Genomic DNA, 22623 nt, shown 5'->3' with positions numbered 1-22623 from the left:
ATTAACGTCCTCCTGTACTTTGTCTCTCTACTTTGCAGCTTTATGGCTTTCTTTTTTAACTCCTTTCCCACTATTTTGAATAACCAGCTCTCAGTAACCATAATGTCAGGGATTTTTAAAGGGAAGTGTAGGGTGAAGTGAGCTATTCAGGAAATTTGGATAGCTCCTATTTAACAACCATCACTAGGAAGAACCTATGAAGAGGAGGAAAAAAACCTAAGAACAATCCAACAGGTGCTGGCAAGGAGTACGTGGTGTTGCAGTGATGCTTTATATTTTTGTTTGCTGTTGCTGCCGAGGCCAGTGTAGAATAACAGTGCTGTCACTAGGAAGACAATTTACAGAGAACATTTTCAGAAGCTCACAACGCTTAGTCACCTCCTGTCATGCTCCAATGTAAAGGAGGGAGGCGAGTCATGGAGGTTATCCTGCCAACTACACCAATAAAAATGTCACACTCCAATATAAAGGAGGGAGACGAGGTTCTTAGATTATATTTATACCCGGTGTGAGATTAAGAAGCAACAGTTCAAATGTTGGTCCGACTAGTTTATTACCAATATTGATCAGGGAGCTGGGGAAGGCGGACACTGTTACCAATACGGGAGATGGGGAAGGGGAGGCAAGCAATGGGAAAGACATGAAAGAGGCAAGGGCATGTACAACGCAGGGAAAGTCACCAGCCAGGATCCCAGGGGCGGTCCGGTTGCAAGCGGCTCCGATGGTCCGAGGCAGAAGAGCAGGGGCGGCAGAAGCGGGGAGAACAGCAGCAGTGACGGGCAGCCCTGAGCAGCAAGCAGCTGTCCTGGAGAAGCGGCACCGGGTCAGCACAGGAGAAACAGCGTGGGGAAAGTCCAGGAACAGAGTCAGCCAGCACCGGAGAAGCAGCCAACAGTGATCAGCTCGTGAGGGTTCAGATGGTAGAACACCTCGAAGGAGCAGCGAGGTCCAGGAGAAAGCAGCATGTCCCAGGCAGCAGGCCCAGGAGGGAGTTCAGCAGCAGGGATCAGCTCGTGAGGTTTCCCATGGAAGAACACCAACCAACAATCATGGTGGTCGATCCCTCTTTTATCCTCCATTTCTCTTGCCTATGTGACAAATCCCGTGCTAGGATACCAGGCAAGCATCTCCTGAGATGGCTATCTCCCCACGGAGATGAGTACCACACAAAAGAGTGTTCAGCGGCCACTCAGCTGCAGCTTATCTCTCCTTCATTGCCCCAGGACATGCCCATCTGCTTGTCCCTTAGACAAAGGATTTCACAACCCTTGCCCAGGACTAGCTTGGAAATGTTTGGACATGTTCATCAGCAAACTTTGAGGCTATGGTATAGTCTCTTACACCTCCAGCGTGTAGAGAAAAATATGTTATAACCCTGATTAAAAACTTTTAAGAGGAGGAAAAACAAAAGCTGAAGATTCACAAAACAAAACTAGGGCTTGCAGGCACATCTGGTTGGCCTCAAGACAGGCCCAGTGGGCTGGCCAACACACAACGTTCTTCAAGCTTCTGCCTCTCACCTACATCTGTATTCCTTTCCTCTGAAATTCCAGTGTGTGGTTCCTGCTGTTCAGTGTAGAATTGCTCAGGAACAGGTCATGTGTTTTCTCTAGTACTCAAGGTGGTTGAAGAGGAGCTGCCTTTAGTTCATAGAATCATAGGGGTTGAAAGGGACCTCAAGAGATCATCGAGTCCAACCCCCCTGCCAAAGCAGGTTCCCTACACCAGGTAACAGGTTCCCTACACCAGGTAGTTTTTGCTATAGATGTGTTGGTGTTGTCATCGTATTTTCTAGAATGAAGTGAGTGATTTTGACAACTACTTTGGTGTGTGATTTATTTAAAAAAAATGAAAAAAACCCCACAATAAAAATTGAAGTTCAAATTAAATACTTTGTGTATGCAAAATTTTCATACCCTTTTTACTTTGATAAAACTAAAGACTATCTGTAGTTGATAGATACTTTAATCACAAGTCATTGCTGCAAACAGTGACCTGCAAGAGGGTCAGCCACCTTTGTAGCACATTTGTATTTATTTTAAATATATAAATACGCATTGTGTTAAGGCACCCTAGAACAAAATCCTTGGCTGACCCTAGTTCCAACTGAAAGCAGGTTTGTCTTAAAAAGAAGCCTGGTCATCTTGGTGTTACTTTGCTGTAAAGAATGTGGAAGGAGGACTAAAATGAGTCAAAGATTGCACACTAAAGGCAAGTACTCATGGGCTGTGTGATTCAGTATATTTTCTGCTGTGGCCTCCCTCTGAAACCTAAGTGCATTGTGCTGCTGTCCTAAATCTCTCGACACTGCTCAGAAAGCAGTGTCAGTGAGAGCTGGATTATGTGCCTCAGCAGTGGGAAACATAGCTGATCTTAGAAGCTTTCTTCCTTAGTTTGATAACAAAGTTTCTGAAAGGATTTGATCTTCTTGGAGAGCATGAGACAAGCGTCCTGTAGTTTCTGATGCTTCTGTAAATCTAATGGCAATTCAAGCCCAAAGAGCTGTCCAACATGTCATTTGTACAAAACAGTTCAACCAATGTAGATGTCAGGAAAAGAATTGTATAATAAACTGTTTTTTCTTCCTGCTTTTTCTACTGGATTTATACTGCTTATGTATACAAATGCTTGAATTTTAAAGTACTGTTGTTCTGGTGCTTTGGAAATTACTTCTAAGAGTTTGTTCTAAATAAAGTGATTATAACAAAATTGAGGAAGTGTGGAATAGATGAGTGGATGGTGAGGTGGGTTGAGAAGTGGCTTACTGGCAGAGCTCAGAGGGTTGTGATCAGTGGCACAGAGTCCAGTTGGAAGCCTGTACTTAGCAGTGCTCCTCAGGGGGTGGTGCTGGGTCTGATCCTGTTCAATATCTTCATCAATGACCTTGATGAGGGGATAGAGTCCACCCTCAGCAAGTTTACTGATGATACAGAGCTGGGAGGAATGGCTGACACGCTTGAAGGCTGTACTGCCATTCAGTGAGACCTGGACAGGCTGGAGGGTTGGACAGAGAGGAACCAGATGAGGTTTAACAAGAGCAAGTGTCTTGCACCCAGGGAGGAAAAACCGCATGCACTGGTACAGGTTGGGGTATGTCCTGCTTGAGGGGATCACTGAGGAGAGGGACCTGGGTGTCCTGGTGGATGACAGGTTGGCCATGATCCAGCAGTGTGCCCTTGTGGCCAAGAAGGCCAATGGGATCCTGGGGTGCATTAAAAAGAGCATGGGCAGCAGGTTGAGGGAGGTGATCCTCCCCTTCTACTAATCCCTGGTGAGGCCTCATCTGGAGTAGTGTGTCCAGTTCTGGGCTCCCCAGTACAAAAAAGACAGGGATCTCCTGGAAGGAGTTCAGCAGAGGGCCACAAAGATGATAAAAGGGTGTGGAGCACCTCCCTTATTAGGAAAGGCTGAGAGACCTGGGTTTGTTCAGCCTTGAGAAAAGAAGACTCAGAGGGGATCTGATCCATGTCTCTAAATATCTAAGGAGTGGGAAGCAAAGGGATGATGCTGGACTCTTCTCAGCAGTGTGTGGCAATAGGACAAGGGGAAATGGCCACAAACGGAAGCATAGGAAGTTCTGTGTGTGGGAACTCCTTCCCAGTGCAGTGAGGGAGCAGTGGCACAGCTGCACAGAGAGGTGGTGGAGTCTCCTTCTCTGGAGACGTTCCAGACCCGCCTGGACGCCTACCTGTGCAACCTGGGCTAGGGAGCTGCTTTGGCAGGGGGTTGGACTCCATGGTCTCTACAGGTCCCTTGCAACTCCTACAGTACTTTGATTACGATTGTTGCTTGCTGCATTTCCTGGCTCTCAGATGGATTACTGCAGCTGAATAACATCTTGACAAAGAGGCAGTATACATTTAATCAGTTAATAATGTGGACGAGTTTGATAAATTTTTCTGGTTTGTAACTGATCTTGCTATGGATGAAAAGATAAACCTTGTATGTGAGAAAGACGAAAAAAATCGTTAGTATTGTGTTGGTAGTTGTGTAGCAGAACAGCAGAATCTGCACTAGCTCAATTCCACCAAGTCCTGCTATAGTGCAGGGCTGGTTGATGTCTTTCTTGTCTTTCTATGAACTGACAGACATTTTCAGGCTGAACTGATGATCATTCTGTCCGTTATCTCCTATTGCTGCTAATGCCTGTTTTTTTTTTTTGTTTGTTTGTTTTGTTTTTTGTTTTTTACATTGCTTGTGCTTCTTCAATGTAGGAGAATAGGTGTATTTTATTCGTTGCAGCAATTACCTGTAATGAATCTAATGAATTCGTAATGTGAGAAGACCAAATTTGAAAGAGGAGAAGCTTTTTAGGTTTTCTAGTTTTACTTTTTTTTTTTTTTTACTTCTCCCTATTACTTGTGCTCAGTGATTGTTGTGCTCAGCCCCCCCCGGGTAGGATGGAGGAGAGAAATGGAAAATAAAAGTAAAAGAAATCGTGAGTTGAGATAAAAAAAGCTGCTAGGTGAAGGAAAAGTTGCATGCAGTAGCAAAGCAAAACAAGGGATTCATTCAGTGCTCCCCATCCACAGGCAGATGTTGAGCCATTTCCAGGAAATCAGGACTCATCACACATAGCAGTTCATTGGGAAGACAAATGCCGTCACTCCAAATGTTGGCATTCCCCTCCCTTCCACTTTCTGCACTTTGAATGCTCAGCCTTACTTATGTAGCTTTTAAATGATAGAATGTTTACATCTCTCAGATTTGTTTTAATTCAGTGAACGATGCTAAAAGTATTTTGAGATAAAAAGTTACACATGCGTGCGTATATAAAAATATTATCGTATTTTCAGTTAGATTGCAAATGGAAATAAATAAATAAATAAGCCTATATGTTCATGCTGTGGGTGTATGACAGTCACAGAATTTCACCTGTACCTCACCGTCACTGGTGTCTTCCAAGACAAACAGGAAATTGTTTTTCTCACTTGAAGCAAATTGAGCTTCACCTTCAAACTTCTGTTAATGATAGATAAAATCTATTGAATTGCTTTTTGATTACTGAAAAACGAAAGAATCATGTTAGGTTATAGACAAGGAATTCGTGGATGTTTAGTATGATGAACATCTGCTGAAGTAAAATGAGCGAGATTTGCGTATTCGATTAAAAAAAAACAAGAGAAATTAAATTGAGGCTAAAATCAGAATGACTAATGAAACTGACCTCTACCAAAGCATCAATGTGATTCATGTCAGTTCCAAACTGTACGTAGAAATCATGCTAGGTAACCTGGTATATTTTTGCATTTTTCAACATTGCTTTTTATAAATGTTTTCACCAACAGCCTGAAGTGTAAAACAAGTATTTTAAAGTTGATAGGATTTTAAATGAGTGCATTTTCTTAATAAAGAACATGTTTTGAGAATTCAGAGTACTGAATCATGCACCCAGTTAACAGTTCAGCAGTTATCCCTACTGTGGGTGTTTTTAAGTATGTATTTTAAGATTTGTCAGTTCCATAATGTTGTTTTTCTTTTTTTGTAGTTTTGGTTTTGTTTCTTCCCCTCTCATACTCAAGTAGTTAGCATTGTCGCTTTTCAGTAGAGTACTGGAATAGATGACTGGCTGACCATGAACATAGGTTTAAGGAAAGAAAACGTAGCCTTTACTGTATTAGAATATTCACACTTCAAAAGCCATCCCCAGATAATGGGAAGGGCCTTTGATAACAGCAGAATAATCACCTCATGGATCAGTCTCTCAACAGGGACAAGTTAAGGTAATATACTGATGGATATCCCTTCCTCTTGACCATTAGAATGTAGAGTTTTTTGTTTATATTTTTTGTTTCATATTTTCACATTTTTCTCTGATAGTTTGTGGTGCTGTGATACTTGAAGTGTGGGTAACAAGTGAGGAGTCATAGCCCTGTTCCAAACACAGGCCATGGAAGCTCACTTGTCCATCTCTGATGACATAAGCTGTGATTCTTTTTAATGTTTTCTGTGCTGTACAAAATCATTTCTGTTGTGGACTCCCTTATGTGTGGGCCAGAAGATTCTGTAATGTTTTCATCTTTTACACTTCCTGGTTTAAAGTGCCTACGGCTTAGTATAGCTTTGGTTTTAGAAGCAGAAATTCATAGTCACAGTGACATTTCCTCTTTGTCAGCTGTTCTTCTCTGAACTCTGGCATAGACTGGAAGTAAGTTCTGTTTTGGTAAGCGTGCTTCGTCTGACAGAACATAACAGTGGTCAAGGCCTTCTTTTTCACCTTCAGTTTAATAGCATAAGTCTCTTTTTTTTTTTTTTTGCCTGCTGAGATCTGCAGTTGAACTATACTTATTTTGGCATGAAGTTGTTATTTTCTTAAGCAATCATTTTTATATGTAGTAATAGCACTACCCTAATGTCTGCCTTCAAAGAATTGATGTTGTCGAAGTGAAATTATTTTTACCAGTATTCTCTTGTCATTGTTAACATAGTAGAGGAAAAGACTTACTTACGGTATCTAATGCTTCCAGATTCCAATCTTGTCACCTTGATCTTGCTGTGAGGGAAGGAACAAGTTGCTAATGTTTGAATGAAACTAAATTCTTGTTAAGTGGCTGCTCTCCTTTCCTGTATTCACAGAATGTCTTGCTGCTGAGCTTCTCTACTGTCTATAGCAATATAACTCGAGTGTTGTCATACTGTGTTGTCTTTCCTTTACTTGCAAGTTTCATTGATTTTGTTGTTGTTATTTATCAGACAGCATTATTGAAACGACAGAGTCGATACATTCACTCAACAGTTCCTGAAAATGCAGAGAAGGAAGCTCAGAGCTTGTTTGTTACTGAGGTAAAACTGGAACTTATGTGTCTGTGTCTAATAGCAATATTATACCTTACCTGTACTTCTTCTGCTTCATTTATCGTTTAAAAAACAAAAAACAAAAAAAAAACCACACAGAAAAAATACTCTGAAAAAACAAAATTGCTGCCATGTAGCTCTCAATATTTTGTTCTGAAAACTAGCTCTTTAGTTTTCTCAAGGGAAAATTACCTGGAAAATCAAGTATATTTTCTTTTTCAATGGCTGGAAAAGGATTACAGGATAGCTGTGATTAGTGTAGCTTGTATCACTGACTTTTGAGAATGGTTCTCCTCCCACCTTCTCTTCATGCTTTTGACTTTCCCAGATGAATGTGCATGATGCACATACATAATATTGATGGCGTTATTGAACCTGAATGAATCAGTGTGACTTATTTTTTATGATAAACTGTTTCATTCCAGACATTCTCAGTTTATTCACAATAATCCTGTTGTTTGCTGGAACAGAGGTATTCATAGTATTAATGTTCGTAGAGGCCAAAATTCTTCAGTTTCTATGCTTCGTGTAAAAGAGGCACATTCTCAAACTTAGTTTCTCTTAACCATTTTTTTGTGCTGGCATTCCCTCGATTCTGACTGTTGTACAAGACACTTCGTGTCTTGTCAAGGCCTCTTAAGAACAGAAGGCTTAAAATTTCTGTCTTTTTTATATTATGTACTGTTTTTTCAACTAATATACTTCAAGCTTGTATTTTAACACCTGAAACAACAAGTAAGTGTTCATCGTAATTTTAGGAAAGCTGACAGTTTCAAATAGCTTAATCTATTTTAAACCTTAGAGTGGTTTCTCCATAGCAATAGCTACCTTTAATACTTAACCCAAATAACTCTTACATAAATCTGATGGTGATACACAAAGAGGGAGGAGGTGCTGTAGGGAATTCAAAGATTTTCTGTAGAACAAACTGCTTTACTAATATGAATGTTCTATTTTGAAATAGACAGAAAATATTTCCAAACTATTAGATGCAGTATTTGTGTGCCTGTAAATCTGTTAATGTAACACAAAATTTTGTGCTGCATGGCTTCTAAACAGATTTTGTCAGTTATATGTTACTTCATTCAAAGCCAAGATAAATCAGTACTTTCATGTTTTAGCAATATGGGTGGAGTAAGACGGTATTTCCTGTGTTCTAGTCCAGGGCGATTGCTTTTCAACAGCTGAAGGCATGTTGAGCATAAATGTAAGAAAAAGGGGTTTTTATTTTCTCTGTCAAAGTACATGCAAAATTCAATATTCTATTTTAGTAATCCATCTGTCTTGTAATGCTGAGCTTTCTAAGACATCAGTCATGTTTTCAGCTGCAGTGAAATGCTGCTTTAACTTTTCAGACAACTGAAGGTCATTAATCCAGATGCTGAATGTATTTGCCATTTTCTGGTTTTATGTGATACACATCTATATTATAATGTCCTATTGAAACATCACTTATTACAAAAAGCTGCATTGCTAAATAAAAGGAAGTATGCAGAATTTTCAGAGATCACTGTGTCATCATAATAGTTCAAATCTGAGAAGGTTTTTCTTGTTTGTGTGTCTAGGGAATGCTGTTATAGAGTTGATTGTTTCCCAATTAATATTGATATTTGGTTTCCATTAACATAGTGCATCAAAACCTACAATTCAGACTGGCATGTTGTTAATTATAAATATGAAGATTACTCAGCAGAGTTTCGACAGCTTCCAAAGTAAGTATGTTAGCTACTGGTATAATACAGATTTAAATGTAATGTGTGTAACCAGTTATGTGCTATACCAATGTTTAGCAGTAAAGATAATAAAGATTTCTAGGATGGAAATAATACGGGATGTGAAGTTTTAAGATCTTGTTAAACCATTTCCTGGGAAGACACCTTAGTAACATTGCCTTACTCATAGGGAGGTCATTACAAGAGTTTTTATCATTGACAACTTATAAGTAAATATGAGAATAAAAACAAATACACATAATATATGAAACTTAATGGTAAAATGGTGATTTATTGTTCTTATATTTTCAGAGGTAGCTTTTAGAACTCTACTTAGGAGCTTAAGGAATAGAACGTAGACTAGACAAATAATTATAGTCTATTCAATGAGAGGGGTGGACACGTATGTTCAAATGTTGTACTAAAACTCTGCATATATGCCCTTAACAAGCACAGTGTTTTAAGAGTTGCCTAGAAATCCAAGGAGAAATGTGAGCATTGCTTTTCTGAAATCATGGTTGTTTTTTTTTTCTATATTTAAACTTGTATTCAGTGAAATGCAATTAGCTGTGGTGTTATGTGCCTCTTTCAGAAAAGTTCTCAGATAAAAATAGAATTGCAGATATGAATTTGCTGTCAGCACAAAGGAGAAATTACGGATTTAGTTCTCAGTACATATTTGATCAAATTCAGTTTTGCTTTGGATGATTGACATTCATTTTTGTGTTTGTATTAATCGTCAGTAAAAGCCGTAGAAATCGTTGGAACAAACTTTATTTAAAGTTTATGTGAAGATGATTTGATTTCACTAGGAGATATTATTGCCATTAGTGAAAAGCTTTGCTATATTTATGGTGTATAGATGAACCTTCCAATGACTTCCTTCCCATTCCAGAAAGCATTTGAGGTACAGGGTGGGTTTTCGGGAGGTTCCAGTCTCTCGGGAACCGAGTGAGAGCAGGCAGTCCCAACGGCTGTTCTCGCGAGAGGTTAACAAAGCGTTAACGAGGCGCAGGTGTTAACGAGGTAGGTGTTAACGAGGCATAGGCGTTGCCAGGGTTTCAGCGCCCTCGCCCACACTCCTCAGCTGATTAGGGCTGAAGGGGTATATCCCTGAAGGGCTCAGGGAGGGCCGCGAAGTATCACATTCAATTCATATCTATATATATATTATTATAAACCATTATTTATTTATTTACTCTCAATTTTTTTTTCGTTTCTTTGTTTTTATTTTTTTCTGTCATGGTCTCTACAAGACAGAGGGCTTGCCTTAAGAAGGCTGTGGCGACCCAGACAGAAGGTCTGCCTAGAAGTGTGGCTACACAGGTCTCTGGTTGCAAGGAGTGTCAGAGCCTGCTACTACTAGATGAGGGTGCTAAGCAGTTCTCCTGTGCAAGGTGTGAGCAGGTGGAAGATCTGCTTAACATGGTGGTTGAATTGAAGGAGGAGGTTGAGAGACTGAGGGCCATCAGGGACTGTGAGAGGGAGATTGACTGGTGGAGTAACTCCCTAGAGTGCCAGAGAGAAAGGTACCAGGGAGATCCCCCACAGTTTCTGGTGGACTCCCTGACCTGTCCCCGTAGGGCAGAAGGGGGATATCTGAGGGATAGGGAGGGCTGGCAGAGAGTCCCTACTCGGTGCCGTGGGCGATCTCCCCCTCTGCCTCCCCAGTGCCCCCAGATACCCCTAAGCAATAGATTTGCAGCATTGGAAGTTGAAGAGGTGATAAGGGGTGAAGTGCAGGAAGATTCCCGCAGGAGGTCACCAATGGCAAGGCAGTCACCTCCGTGCATTGAGACTGCTGCTACTAAGAAAGAAAGGAAGGTGATCGTAGTGGGTGGCTCACTTCTAAAGGGAACTGAGGGCCCCATTTGCAGACCAGACCCAAACCGCAGGGAAGTGTGCTGTCTCCCTGGGGCTCGAATCAGGGACATTACTAGAAGACTCCCGGACTTGATACGCCCCACTGACTACTACCCATTACTAGTAGTTCAGGCAGACTGCAATGAAATATCTCAGAGAAGTCTGCGAACTATGAAAAGAGATTTTAGGGGATTAGGGCGATTAGTTCAAGGGGTGGGAGCACAAGTGGTGTTTGCTTCCATACCTTCTGGGGCGGTGAAGGACACAGAATGGGCTAGGAAAACACAAGTGATGAATAACTGGCTGAGAGGTTGGTGTAGAGATAGACACTTTGGGTTTTTTGACCATGGGACAGTTTACTCGGCTCCTGGCCTGTTATCTGTTGATGGGACACACCTATCCCAAAGGGGGAAACGAATCCTAGCACAGGAGCTAGCCGGACTCATTGAGAGAGCTTTAAACTAGCTGTGACGGGGGAAGGGGATAAAACAGGGCTCTCCAGTAAAGAGCCTAAGGAGGCTGTGCTGAAAAAAGGGGTGAGGCAGATATCTCAGCTGAAGTGCATCTATACCAATGCACGCAGCATGGGCAATAAACAAGAAGAGCTTGAAGCCATTGTGAGGCAGGCTAACTATGACCTTGTAGCTATTACAGAAACATGGTGGGACCTCTCCCATGACTGGAATACTGGGATTGATGGCTACAAGCTCTTCAGAAGGGATAGACAGGGAAGAAAGGGTGGTGGCATAGCTCTCTATATCAAAGAGTGTTTTGATGTTGAAGAACTAGTGGTTGGAAATGACAAAGTAGAGTGTCTATGGATAAGGATCAGGGGGATAGTCCTTAGGAGTGACATCGTGGTGGGGGTCTGTTACAGACCACCTAGTCAGGATGAAGAAATAGATGAGATGTTCTATAAACAACTCGTAGATGTTGCACGATGGCCAGCACTCGTTCTCATGGGGGACTTCAACTTCCCTGATATATGCTGGAAATACAATACTGCGCAGAGGAAGCAGTCCTTGAGATTTCTAGAATGTGTGGATGATTGCTTCCTGACTCAGCTGGTGCAAGAGCCTACCAGGGGAGATGCCTTGCTTGACCTACTTTTCACTAACAGGGAAGGACTAGTAGGGGATGTGAAGGTTGGAGATTGTCTTGGCCAGAGTGACCATGAAATGGTGGAGTTTGCTATTCTGGGTGCCGTCAAGAGGGTGACTAGCAAAACTATTACCTTGGACTTCCGGAGGGCAGACTTTGACCTGTTCAGGACACTTGTTGCAAGGGTCCCTTGGGACTTGCTCCTGAAGGGTAAAGGGGTCCAGGAAGCCTGGATGCTCTTCAAGATGGAAATCTTAAAGGCACAGGAGCAGGCAGTCCCGGAGTCCTGTAAGTCAAGCCGGAGGAGCAAAAGACCAGTGTGGATGAACCGGGATCTTTTGTTGAGACTCCGAGAGAAAAGGAGAGTCTATGTCCTCTGGAAGATGGGTCAGGCTACTTGGGGTGACTACAGAGAACTGGCCAAGATCTGCAGGCAGAAAATTAGAAATGCTAAAGCCCAGCTTGAAATTAGGCTGGCTACTGCTGTAAAGGAGAACAGGAAACCCTTTTACAAATATATTAACAGCAGGAGAAAAACTAAGGAAAATTTCCCTCCTTTACTCAACGAGGCAGGCAATATAACCACAGATGATAAGGAAAAGGCTGAGGTTCTCAATGCCTTCTTCACATCTGTCTTTAATAGACAGGACAGTTATCCAAATGGTACTTGCCCTGACCTGGAAGTCCGGGACGGGGTGCATAATGCACCCCCTGTGATTCAAGCAGAGACGGTCAGAGATCTTCTCCTCCATCTGAACTGCCACAAGTCCATGGGGCCAGATGGGATCCACCCAAGGGTGCTGAGGGAGCTAGCAGAGGTGATTGCCGAGCCACTTTCTGCCATCTATCAGCATTCCTGGTTATCTGGAGAGGTCCCACAAGATTGGAGGCTTGCCGATGTGACTCCCATCTTCAAGAAAGGCCGTAAGGAAGACCCGGGGAACTACAGGCCTGTCAGCCTGACCTCGGTATCAGGGAAAGTTATGGAACAGATGATATTGAGGGAGATCACACGACACGTGCATGGCAATAAAGGGATCAGACCCAGCCAGCACGGGTTCACCAGGGGCAGGTCGTGCTTGTCCAACCTCATCTCCTTCTATGACTGGGTGACCAGACAGGTAGATGAGGGAAAGGCTGTTGATGTAGTCTACCTGGACTTCAGCAAGGCCTTTGACACGGTCTCCCACAGTATTCTCCTAAGGAAACTGGCAGCCCGTGGTGTGGACAGGTTCACTCTTCTCTGGGTGGAGAACTGGCTGGAGGGCCGTGCCCAGAGGGTAGTGGTTAATGGAGTTAAGTCCAGCTGGCGTCCTGTAACGAGTGGTGTCCCCCAAGGGTCAGTTTTGGGGCCCATCTTGTTTAATATCTTTATTGATGACCTAGATGAGGGAATTGAGTGTACCCTCAGTAAGTTTGCAGATGACACAAAGCTGGGAGGATGTGTCAAACTGCCTGAGGGTAGGGAGGCCCTTCAGAGGGATTTGGATAGGCTGAACAGCTGGGCTGAGCAAAATGGGATGAGGTTCAATAAGACCAAGTGCCGGGTCCTGCACTTTGGCCACAATAACCCCATGCAATGCTATAGGCTTGGGGCAGAATGGCTTGAAGAATGTAGAGAGGAAAAGGACCTGGGGGTGTTGGTTGATGCTCGGCTCAACATGAGCCGGCAGTGTGCACAGGTGGCTAAGAAGGCCAACAGCATCCTGGCCTGTATTAGAAATAGTGTAGCCAGCAGGAGCAGGGAGGTGATCATCCCCCTGTACTCAGCTCTGGTACGGCCGCACCTCGAGTACTGTGTTCAGTTTTGGGCCCCTCACTACAAGAAGGACATTGAGGCCCTGGAGCGTGTTCAGAGAAGGGCAACAAAACTGGTGAGGGGCCTGGAGCACAAGTCTTATGAGGAGCGGCTGAGGGAGCTGGGATTGTTTAGTCTGGAGAAGAGGAGGCTCAGAGGAGACCTTATAGCACTCTACCACTTCCTGAAGGGGGGTTGTGGTGAGGAGGGGGTAGGCCTCTTCTCCCTGATAAGTAATGACAGGACGAGAGGGAATGGCCACAAGTTGCGCCAGGGAAGATTTAGATTAGACCTCAGGAAGCATTTCTTTTCTGAAAGAGTGGTCAGGCACTGGAATGGCCTGCCTAGGGAGGTGGTTGAGGCACCATCCCTAGCGCTGTTCAAGAAGCGTTTAGATGAGGTGCTTAAGGACTTAATTTAGTAGTTGGGTAGAGATAGTGATAGGAGGATGGTTGGACTAGATGATCTTATAGGTCCTTTCCAACCTTATGAACTTATGAACTTATGAACTTATTTTGACAGAGGGATTAGTTTTTTGACAGGAAGGTGGAGATGGAGAAGCTTACACTGCTGGGGTTTTTATATTATTTATTTATTTCTAAAATGTCCCTTTTAAATTGACAAACAAAACAACAGCATTGCTTCTGCTCTCATCTGTTCTTTCCTTTGTATGTCCAGATGACCTTTTGCATTGCAGTTTTTTACAGATGATAAGTATTGTGCCTAAGATACTAGGATTGCAGCAAACAAGAAGGCATTTGTTTCTCCTCTATTATACAACACACTAGCAGAACAATAGAAACAGTGTGACCAGATGTGCAAGATAGGAAAATTGCAGGATAAGAGAGATGGTGAAAAAGTATGTTTTTAGCCAGATGTTCTTGTACTTTTTCCTCTTTAGCTAGGGAAATAACATCTTTATGTTTCCATATAGAATATACATACCCAATCACCAATTTTCTAGTATTATAGAAACTTTTTCTTTCATAGTAAAGTGACAAAACCGGAGAAGCTTCCAGTGCATTTATATGAAGTGGATGAAGAAGCAGATAAAGATGAGGTAAGATAATAATAATTTCTTCATTCTGCTTTCAGTAAAGAATGTTGAGAAAGGGTAAGCAGAGGTTATAAGTTAAGTGCTGATGTCAGTAAGTAAAACCAGATAGCATACTTAACAGCCCGATTTAGGGGAGAAAAAAGTAGTTACTGTACCTCCTTTAAAATAGCCCTTTATTCCTGAGGTCTTTATATGATTAAAAGAAGTTTTGACAGATGTTGGAAATGTAGAAGCTTTTTCACTGTGGTGAAGAATCATCTTTGGGCTTTCAGAAAGTCCATTTACACTGTTGCTGTGCAAAGTTGAGTAAAATCGTAGGTGAACCTGTTCCAGCCCGAAAGTACACACTGAAGGATGCCTAACAATATAGAATACATGACAGTATAGTCTCAGTTAAAATTAGATTGATAAGAGTTTGGGTGCAGGATAAGTCCTGAAAACATGTGGTATAAATGGAAGCTAATAGAGTTTTATTAGAGTCTTTATCTTGCGCATTTTCATATTTTGTCATTGGCATAGGGAAGCCAGAGGTACCTATATTCTCAAGTAGTTTTCCACTGTGTTTTGAATGTGAAAGAATGACTGTTTCTGTTATTTAATGTGATTTCTTTATTTTTTCCACACCCTGTTTCAGAACACAAACTGGTTAGAAGCCAGTTCTTTCTTTTCTTATGAGTACTTGAACTCTTGCATCATACAAAAAAATCAAAATAAGATGATTTTTTTGCGGCTTTTATCCTTGATAATTACTTTGTTTATAAGTTCCTTGTATTCCAAACTGCTGCATGTGAAATGATGATAGCTTCTTACAAGTTTTCCTGGGTTAAATGTGAAGATGTAGTTGAGGGAATGTGTCTGAACAGGCAGATTTCCAAAGAGTCTCAGGATGCCATTTTTCTACTGTTACAGTTAATGTGCATTGTGATATTTGGATATTTTCATGCGTCTGTATCCCAGCTTTTTCAGTTTGTAAGATAATCCTCTCTATTATACTGAAATTAAGACTTGTCAGAAATATTATAATATTCACACTATCAGAAGTGTATTATAAAACAGTGAGTTAAATATAGAAATAAAAAACATAGATGAAGGTAGAGTTTACTGTGATTGTTACTAGCAAATATGGTTATGGCTAGAGTCTAAATAGTGACGAAATATATAGCATGGGTATTGCCAGGTACATTTCTTCCATGTAATGCAGATATAAGCAGAGGGGACTTCCTGTTTCGTTCTGTCCAATATCCTGTTAAAAAATGGCAGTAACATCATAGCTCTTCCAGAGTCAGAGCTGCTAGAGAAGACATCTGTTGCAGAGGAACTTGAAATGAAATGAGAAGAAAAGGGAGTTTAATGGGAATAGGGTGGGGAAAACAGATCATTTCCTCTGGGAAGAATACCTTGCTGTTTCAAAAGTGATGCTTTTTTTTTGTATATTCAGATAATTTCAAAAATTTAACAGTCCTGTCTTTCAAATACTGACTAATGTGTTTGCCAAAAAGCATATATGCAAATCTTAAATTGAAAGCTGTTTTATCTTTTTTTTTATCCTCCACAGTTTTTTTTTTTTTTTTGAAAGATGATTTATTAAGGAAATGATAGAAAAAGACTAAAATTGGAGGAAAAACATATAAAGATTTAGTTTAAGCTTACCCTATTAAAAAGGGGAGAATTACCTGTGCAGATGTAATTCATGCTATCAAGCCATGAAGTTAATGTTTATAAATGAAATTTTTTAAATCAGTCAGGGATATGGGGTCAAGAGAAGGAGTTTTTTTTGTTGAGATGGTCATTGTTGGAATAAATTTTGGAGCAGTGTTAGTGGGAAAGATCATTAAAAAAGTGAAGCATAATGTTCAGCAGTAATAATAAAAACAAGGAAATTAACTTATCAGTTGGAAACAGGAAATATGTTTTCATTGTGAAAGTAATGTGTTAATGACTGTGAGCTTTGTGTTATTTTGGATTAACAAATGGTAACCTGGAAAAATTCTACTTTATAGCAATGGTGTAATTGGAGAGACCCAGATGATGGTCAGTTTTACTGATAAGAAGTATCATGCAGTTCAACACTGCTGGGAAACAGTATGTTTCAGAGACTTTGAATTGGAAAGTCTTAATTGAGACAAATCTGAATTTTTATTAACACAGGTAATGAGGGAAATCTTGTCAAATCAGGTGGTCCTTTTTGTGGTTTTTGAAACCACAGAAAATATGTAATTTCATAATGATGTGACATGCTGTACAGAACCAAGTTCTGATGGTCTCATAATCACTTCATCTTCTTGGACTTGTGGTTTTAAACCATCCTTTCTGAGGGGATAACTCCTACCAGCATAGCAGGAGACTCATAGCTGTAAACCCAGTGTCTTCAGTTGTTTTCTTCATATCTGAATTGTGGTGCAAGAAGAATTATGTAATGAAGCACAGATTGAAGGAGGGCTAATGAACTGAAGATGTGAAGCAAGTAGGCTGCATTGATTAAAAAGGGAGATTTATGGAGGCATATGAAAATTTAGTATTTTTAGTCTTTGCTTCTAGGGCACCTGTCAGGTGTTATAAAAGTTGGGAACTACGTCATCCTTACTGGACCTGATTTACTTTCAAGCAGATTGTATTTTTTTCTGGAATAAATCAACACAACTTTTGCCTTCTGTTAGCAGATTTTTGAAGTTCACTTGTGCATATGCCTATAAATGTGCAAGCTAGACAGAATAAGCTGTAAATAAATTAGCTCGGGACTTCTGGTAGAATGTTTCTTGATTTAATTCTAGAAATTAGTGAATATTATTCCAAATCTGTTTCACCTGTTGAACTAATGACTGTCACCCACATGTTATTACTTTCTATGCTATTTTCTCTTAATAAGTGAGGAAAGGAGTTAGAAGAAGTAGATGATGGGAGCTGAGGAAGTTTTTGTGGTTTTGTTTCTAACTGGATACTTGGTTGATTTTGAATGGTTAGTTGTGATAAGAGTTTTTCTTGTAGGTGGTTGAAACTTTACAAGTCTAAATAATGTTTTTGTTGTGTCAGAATGGGTTACCTCAACTAAAAACCATGGTGAAGTGTCTGCTTGGTACTGCTCTTAATAATTGCTTGAATTGATAATTTAATATTTATTATGTGGAAGTTGTAAATCTGTCCTTTTGACCAGTTTCAGTAGTAGAGTACTACTTTTCAGTAGTTAGTACCGTCCTGTGGGTTTGGATGTAGTTCTAAATTCCATAAACTGGCAGATGGAAGTAGTGTACAGGCAGTGAGTTTGATGTCTGATACATAGATCTGCTGTTTTTGTACTTGCCATTACTGCCAAATTTGGTCTTATTTGTCTTAGAAAGCTTGGATTCTGATATATAAAAGAGCAGAATGAATTAAAAAACAGAAGAAATTATTAAGAAAGAAGTGTCTTTGAAGTAATATATATAAAACAAATAGTTTGAGAAGTCTTTTGAAGTTTTGGGTAATCATGAACTTCTGTTGTTCTTTCTGATAACATATGTTGATAAATTAGAATTCACTAAGAAAGCTACAGAGTAAATTCTTCTGAGTTTTTATCCTTAGTCCTTCTCAGGGGAATTTATATTATCTAACATTTGCTATCTAAAGATCTAATCAGCTGTCTGTTTGGGTCATCCTGCTGGCAAAAGAGAAAACCTATATATATAAGTGGCCATGTCGCATATCAAAAGTTAGATGAGGTCAGTCTCATCCCTTGTCTTTATTTAAAATAGTTAGAATTAGAAAGATAAGTAATTTTTTAGAACATTTTTATCATTACGTTATGAATGTAGCTATTCCATCTTTAAAAAAGTAAGTTCTGAAATTTGCAGGTTCAGTCTGTGATGCCAAATTTTTTTTCCTTCCTTCCTTCATCTCCAGGATGCAGCATCTCTCGGGTCTCAGAAGGGTGGAATAACAAAACAAGGATGGCTGTACAAAGGCAACATGAATAGTGCAATCAGTGTGACAATGAGAGTAAGTTTACGAATGTCATATGCATTATGGAGAATAAACATTCTTATTAAAATACCACTGTGCAGTTGAGAAGTCAATTTTCATTTGCTTAACTTGTAATAAAAATAGGATAGGATGAAAGAGAGATGGTTGCATGTAATGCATAGATGTGAAGTCATTTTACTATACCCAAATAAAAAATGCATTAAAAATAAAAAAAATTAAAAAGTTTGTGAGAGTTGAGAGAAGCGTAGTGTTTTAAAAACCTTTCTCAACATTGCCCTAGAATGTTAGTAGTACAAAAGGGGCAACATAGTACAAATTCTTGTTTGTATTGCATCTTCAGTTAGAAACCAACTTTGCTCTCATGGATATCATGATAAATACCTATTTTACATATAACGCTGTAGAGTCTGTTATAAATACAAAGAGGTAGAAAAAACTTGCAGATAGTACAGTACACTCTTGCTGCAGACTTTTCATTTAAAGAAAGATTGAATAATTTTCTTTTGCATTCCCGATTTCAGCCTTGTTTTCTAATTATACTGATTAGGTTACATGCAAGTAAAAGCTTTTCTTCTATAAATAACTATGTAAACCATTATTCTGTACTTTATTATATGGACCCGGTTAATTCTACTGTTCTTTTTCTTTACACCTTTCTTTTTGCTAGTCATTTAAAAGAAGATTTTTCCACTTAATCCAACTTGGTGATGGTTCCTACAATCTCAATTTCTACAAGGATGAAAAAATATCAAAAGAACCAAAAGGATCTATATTTCTAGATTCATGCATGGGAGTGGTTCAGGTAACTGTAACTATTATGCTTGCTCTTAAGTTATTGTACATGTTAAGTGAAATGAATTCAGAAAAATGCAAAAAATGCAGATAGCTTTGGTCATAGATAAGCATCTGTTACGGAGATGAACAACTACGCATGGTGTGTCTTGCAAAAACAGTGAACTAGGTTTTAGATTGAAAGAAGCTGATTTTGAAAAATCTTTCTGAAGGCAGCAAAAATGACTAGTTGATGTCAAGTATTATCAAAAATATCAAACAAAAATTTAAGGCGAGGACATGCGATTAACACCCTGAAATTATGACAAAGTAATGACTGCAAAGAAAATTAGCATGAAGTTCAGTTACATTTTGTTCTTACATGGGCTGTGAAATGTTTTACATAGCTTCTTGTGTGGGATTCCTGTTGTGGGAATTGTATTAAATTCAGTCATCCTTCCAGATGCTTTCATTTGACCTTTATGACATTACTTGTATGTGCTTCTCTTTATTAGAAAAAGTTATGGGCCTTGGTAAAAAAATGTTTGTCTGCAGCAAGTGCCAAAGAAAAGAGGTGTTTTCTTTTCTTTTTTTTTTTTTGTGATTCTGTTATGTATTTACAGTACATCATGTAACTGTTTTGTTGGGCACAGCATACCTAGAAAAAGCATTGGGTTTTAGAGTTTTGTTAGGTTTAATAGAAATAGGCAAAGTTTAATAAAAAACACATTTTTTTAATTTTTGGGGTTTTTTTAGTATTAAATTATTTGAAGATTTAAGCAAAGAGAAACAACAGCTCTACAAAGGATTTTCTTTTATAAATATTGGAATAATTTTTTGTATACATACTTAATAGGCACTTCACATAAAAGGTCCTGTACCTGTAGTAAATTTATTCATATTGCAAGTTGTATACATACATTTACACAAGTTATTTTACTTTACAGTTTCAGCCAGTTCTACTACAGCTAGCTTCATTCATGTTTTTGAAACAATCAAGCACGGTTCCTAAATGCATTTGCAGTCCTTGTTTTCCATTTCTTATTGTGTATCTTTCCTTCTGCTTTTCTGATAGAACTTCCCTTTGCTTTGCCACATTATAGTAATGCAGTTGTACAAAACACAGACTGTTTTTGTTAAAGTATCTGAAATGCAGAATTGTAAGATAAAATAGTTTCTTTTGATTTCTCAGTAGAAAGAGTATAGAGATGTCATTGTAAGATCTTCTATTTTATTGTAGAACAACAAAGTCAGACGTTTTGCATTTGAACTCAAGATGCAAGACAAGAGTAGTTACCTTTTAGCTGCAGACAGTGAACTTGAAATGGAAGAATGGATAAACACTCTGAACAAGATCCTTCAGCTTAACTTCGAGGCTGCAATGCAAGAAAAGAGAAATGGAGAATCTCATGAAGGTAAGCAGGGTTTCTAGCAACACTGGCAACAATGACTACGCACAGGCATGCAGAAATCAAGGCTGGTAAATTTCCTTTTGGTCATTAAAAAAATGTATGTCTTTTCATTGTTTGTTGTAATGATAAGAAGTTTGGCCTTTTGGCATCGATACAGCAAAATTCTTTGTTAATTTGACCTGAGTTAAGTCCAGAGGAGAATAATGACCTGATAGAGGTCCAGATAACAGAGCCCCTAATGAAAAATCATCACCAAGGTAGTTTAAGGAAGAGAGAACACTGAGGAGGGGCTTATTTAAAAAAGCATAAAAATACTGCTGAGAACGAAATAATCTGTTTTGTGTCCACTCTAGACAGGAGAACAGGGCACTGTGGTAACAGCGAGGTACTTAAATGTAACTTTCACTACCACTTTACGCAGTCCATAAGGATTGCTTGGGTGTAGCTTATTTTCTCTTGGAATCCTTTAAGTATGGATAAGCCAGACATATGTAAGGAGTGTGCTGTAGTTATAGTTAATAGTTGGGTGATGAAAAGATAGTCTGTATGTCCTCTTGTGCATTTTCTGTTTTGACAGTTGATGGGGAAGGAAAATTTGTATTGAACTAAAAGCATGCCTGCCCATAAGAATCCTGATGAGGTAATAGAAAGTTGATCTGCTTATAGATATCACTGTATGCCAAAGGAAAAAAATAGAACTTAAAATTAGCTAGCGTGTGTTTTGGTGAAGATTGTCAGAACTTAGCATGATACATTTGCAACAAAAGCAAATTAAGAAAAAGAGAAGCCTGAAGATTTGTGAAGGACATTTTGGTCAGTGATCACCAACTGGTCTTAGAACCAGAAGATGCTTATAGATAACAGAATGATTGCTTTGTAACTCCAGTAACCATTGGAAAAGTAGTACAGAGGGGACTTGTTTTGAGATCAAGTTACAGTTCATGGTGGAAAGAGTAGCAATGTGTTCATTGAGCATATTTTTTCACCATGCAGACATTTAAATTAGTATGAAAGGTAATTAGGTAAGATTAGGAATAACTGCTAGTTTACCAATTTATGTTACTGATTACATTGCATCGAAGTAAAATGGCAGTCAACTACAAACTGTTTATGTTAGTTGTTATTCTGAGAGAACATGAGTTACAAATAAACTACTCAGAAATAGCTTTGCTACAGAATATCAGAAGTCTTTTTTTAATGTGTTTTTTAATTGCAGATGATGAACAAAGCAAAATGGAAAGCTCATCAAGTAGTTTTGACAGTTACTATCCTGAAATTACAAAGGTAATTTATATAGTAAATGATTACTCAGGATATGAAGTGCTAAATGTAATACTTAGTCATATGATCTCCCAGTAAAGGTGAATTGTTTGCTTCCAGTTTTGTTCATATTAGTTAGCTCCTGTCAATTGGAGTAGTTATTGAGCTTCTTCATTTTTTCTCTATTGAAAGCAACCTGGCTGGTGTCTTCAGAGTTTCTTTAAAGCAGCTCTATATGGTGTCTAAAAGCAACACTTTTGATTATTTCATTAGTGTATTGCATTTTACATAATTTGTATTATTTTATTGCTTTCAGGTGCGTGCTACAGCACTTGTGAAGAAGTGATCTTGTTATACTCAGGTTTTATTTTTGCAGTTACAACTCTGGAGAAGCTCAGTAACAGTGATGATGTGAATGTGTTCCAAAGTGCTTGTGCTTGTAGTGAGGCTGCAAAATCATGGATACTTCCTGTACTGGCATAGTTCTTGTATTTTAATTTTGTTTTTATAGAAATGTTGTAGATTCCTGAACTGCATTTGAGATGAAACTCTATAGACCTTTCCATTATTACGTATCCACAAAAAACCTCGAAAAGATTGTTTAGCTAATGCTTTATGAGAATATGAATATTTTTCCATAGTGACAATGTCTAATAAGTAATAAGAAAAAGGAGGAAATTGAATAGAAATGCAAGGAAAATAATAGATACTTTCTCATAGCCAATTTGCAGACTTGATTATATCAGTGGCTTAGGTGACATAGTACGTTTTGTGAATACTCTATGGGACAAACTTTTGATGATTATCAAGGGACTGAAGCTGGTAATATTTTCCTGTTGTAGAATCCAGGCTCCTTACTATTTTTTTGTATTGCACAACCTGTAATTTTGCAGCTTT

General features: G+C 39.2%; 1 protein-coding gene across 11 annotated transcripts in view; it reads left to right on the top strand.

The window, feature by feature from the left end:
* The window catches only part of DOCK9 (dedicator of cytokinesis 9), a 119735-nt gene that overhangs the window by 36004 nt on the left and 61108 nt on the right, over positions 1 to 22623 (top strand). For all 11 annotated transcript variants that reach the window (XM_065740798.1, XM_065740796.1, XM_065740791.1 and 8 more), the window contains exons 3-9: positions 6694 to 6783; positions 8425 to 8507; positions 14260 to 14329; positions 18203 to 18298; positions 18951 to 19085; positions 20295 to 20469; positions 21683 to 21750. In XM_065740798.1, the coding sequence (XP_065596870.1) occupies positions 6694 to 6783; positions 8425 to 8507; positions 14260 to 14329; positions 18203 to 18298; positions 18951 to 19085; positions 20295 to 20469; positions 21683 to 21750 (717 nt within the window). The remainder of the gene's footprint in view (positions 1 to 6693; positions 6784 to 8424; positions 8508 to 14259; positions 14330 to 18202; positions 18299 to 18950; positions 19086 to 20294; positions 20470 to 21682; positions 21751 to 22623) is intronic.

This window comes from Cyrtonyx montezumae, unplaced genomic scaffold (assembly GCF_038088225.1).
Source record: "Cyrtonyx montezumae isolate F1298 unplaced genomic scaffold, pur_monq_1.0 scaffold_3, whole genome shotgun sequence".
Classification (NCBI taxonomy): Eukaryota; Metazoa; Chordata; class Aves; order Galliformes; family Odontophoridae; genus Cyrtonyx; species Cyrtonyx montezumae.
This window is presented reverse-complemented; position numbering and strand designations above follow the sequence as displayed.